The sequence below is a fragment of the Austrofundulus limnaeus genome, unplaced genomic scaffold, assembly GCF_001266775.1.
Source record: "Austrofundulus limnaeus strain Quisiro unplaced genomic scaffold, Austrofundulus_limnaeus-1.0 Scaffold206, whole genome shotgun sequence".
In the NCBI taxonomy this organism is placed as follows: Eukaryota; Metazoa; Chordata; class Actinopteri; order Cyprinodontiformes; family Rivulidae; genus Austrofundulus; species Austrofundulus limnaeus.
In genome coordinates this window covers 798,429-801,102 of record NW_013952608.1, presented here as the reverse complement: position 1 = coordinate 801,102, position 2,674 = coordinate 798,429, and the positions used below count along the sequence as shown (strand labels likewise).

The 2,674-nt window shown below is 37.0% G+C and overlaps 1 protein-coding gene across 1 annotated transcript in view; it reads right to left on the bottom strand.

Annotated features, from left to right (window-relative positions):
* Positions 1-2,674, bottom strand: part of cryl1 (crystallin, lambda 1) — a gene marked incomplete at its 5' end in the record, with an annotated part of 61,734 nt that overhangs the window by 14,875 nt on the left and 44,185 nt on the right. Inside the window, 1 exon segment of the mRNA XM_014018982.1 lies at positions 437-545. Within this exon segment, the coding sequence (XP_013874436.1) occupies positions 437-545 (109 nt within the window).

The window sequence follows — 2,674 nt, the reverse complement described above, 5'->3', positions numbered from 1 at the left end:
AGGATAGAAGAACAAGTGTGTGTGTGTGTGTGTGTGTGTGTGTGTGTGTGCGTGCGTGCGTGTTTTCACACTACCCTTTGATATTCTCCATCTCCCTAAGGTTTCACTCTCAGTGTGACGCACCCACAGCAGCATCACAGTAGAGACGAAACACGTATGTTGGATTGTGTCACTGATGTTTTCAGGGCCCCAAACTGGACATTTATAACCACACAWTGTTTGCAATCCTGCTTAAATCAACAAAACACCTGAAATTCTACAGAACCAAATTTAAGCTGGGAAACAAGTAGCACTTATACCAGTTATCAGTTGATATACAGAAGGTAAATGAGAAAACACTCATCTTTTAACAYGTTTCTATGTGCTTTAAGGTTGTTATTGTTGGGAGGGTGACCTTCTGTTTGTGTTAACAGAAAGTCCAAATAGGGAAGATTACCTTCGGCTGCATTCAGGTGCATTGTTTCCATGGGGCCTATAAATGCGTAACGCATTCCCAGTCCCTCTGACATCACCAGATCAATATCCTTCACTGAGATAATGCCGTCCTGGTTGAGAGAGACAAATAAATAAATAAATAAATAAAATACCAAAGAATAAAGTTACAACAAGAGTTGTACACGTTTAAACTCACTTATTTGTAATGTGTAGTTTAATTAGCTACCTCTAACCCTAACCCTAAGTACCAAACAGGTGAACAATGAGTGGGAAGTGTTTCCCAGTCTGTGTAACTTGGCTCAGGACTTGATRGTATCAAAAATATTAAATAGATTCAGTAATCTCGGTGGTAGGGTACCAACCAAGTTGTTTTTGATCCGGTCACAACACTGCCAACAACACACAGCCCTAATCAGCTATGTTTCCTCAGGATTATGTTCAGGACAGAGCTGAGGATGGAGGGATGGGAGGCGGGCCAGGCAGAGGGAGGGCTTCAGGTATCTTTGGCTGACCACAGAGGAAACAGATACAGAGAGCAGAATGAGGAAAGAGACAGGGTCGTCTTTGTTTGGCTTCTGCGCCCAACAACGAGGCTGTTATCTGAGAAAAGTGGTGTGGTGGGTGGGGTCTCCTCTCTACTGTAATCACTTGRGGTAACGAGGTGCTTTCTCAGCCGCTCTGCTTTCCAGCGCTGGCTTCAACTCAAGGACCATTCTCTGGGTGTGTGTGCTCTGAGGGGTGAGGGAGAGTCTCTGCTGGACTACAGGTCTTGATGTTTTACGCTTAACTTTAGGCTTTGTTTGATTTTTTTTTTAATTTTATGGTTTGTACAGTTTAAGCTTTAAATATATAGGGTAAAAATAGTAAATACACTAAAAAGCTGCACAATGAAAGTAATCAAAAGGAAAAAATACTGAGATGCATCAGGACAACCCAAAGCTCAGTTATTTCATCATGGCTTGTGCAAAAGGTTTTTTTTTAATTAAAATTTAAACATTTTTTCATTTCATTAAAAATAAACAAAACACATTTCATCTAATAAAACAATACAAAAATGTTTTTTCAAACTGTTTACATCAGTCAGTTTCACATTGCATAGTTAATTATGTAGATTTGTGCCATTGTTTGCAGAAGCAAGCAGCAGAAGCAGCAGCTCCCTTTAGCACATTTAGTGTAGACTGGAGCACTTCTGACAGGAGTGTTATAATGTTTCTGACAGAAACATGTAATCCAAAGCTGACAGCAGTGTAATTGTACAGTAACTGTGCTCAACCTTTCAACAAAATCTCATCTCGTGGAGTGCCGCAGGGTTCCATTCTCAGACCTAATTTATTTGTTTTGTACGTGAATGATTTGGTCAATGTGTCAGGACTTTTTGGGAGTTTTCTATTTGCTGATGACACAACATTCTTTTGTTCTGGTAATGATATAGAACAAATGTTGGAGATGGTACAGACAGAATTTGTGAAAATACAAAGTTGGTTTCAACTAAATTAAATTATCATTAAACCTGGACAAGACAAATTGTAAGATTTTCAGTAACAGTAAGAGAACTGTAGAAGTTTCATTTAAAATTGATGTAGAGATCTGTAGAGTCAGTGAAGTGAAGTTTCTAGGTGTCATTGATGAAAAACTGACATGGAAAAATCATATAAATAATTTAAGAACAAAAATAGCCAAACCAATTGGAGTCCTGTACAAAGTAAGAAAACTGTTCAATGATAAAGCACTATTTATGTTGTATAACGCTATAATTGTTCCACATTTTATTTACTGTATTGAAGTATGGGGTAAAGCTTGCAAAATTATCACAAAATCTATTTTTATTTTACAGAAAAGAGCTCTAAGAATTACTACAAAAAATTACAGTCATCCATCAAATATATTGTTTCATGAATTGAAATTATTAAAATTCTATGACTTGGTTGATTATAATATTTTGCTATTAATGTACAGAGCTCATAAAGGTGTGTTACCTTCCAACATTCAAGTAAATTTGGTTAAAAGAGAGAGCTGTTTTTATCTTAAAAGGATTGAAATGTTTGTGAAACCTTGGGTTCGTACGAGCCTGAAGGAGCGATCCACTTTAATCCAGGGAATAAGATTATGGAACAGCATAGAAGATGAGGTTTAAAATGACAGAGCTTTGTAAATATTGAAGAGAATGATAAAAAATTGTTTTCTGAAGAAATATGGAGAAGTATAAGTGAATTCATGCAAATTGTTGTTTGAGTTGGTG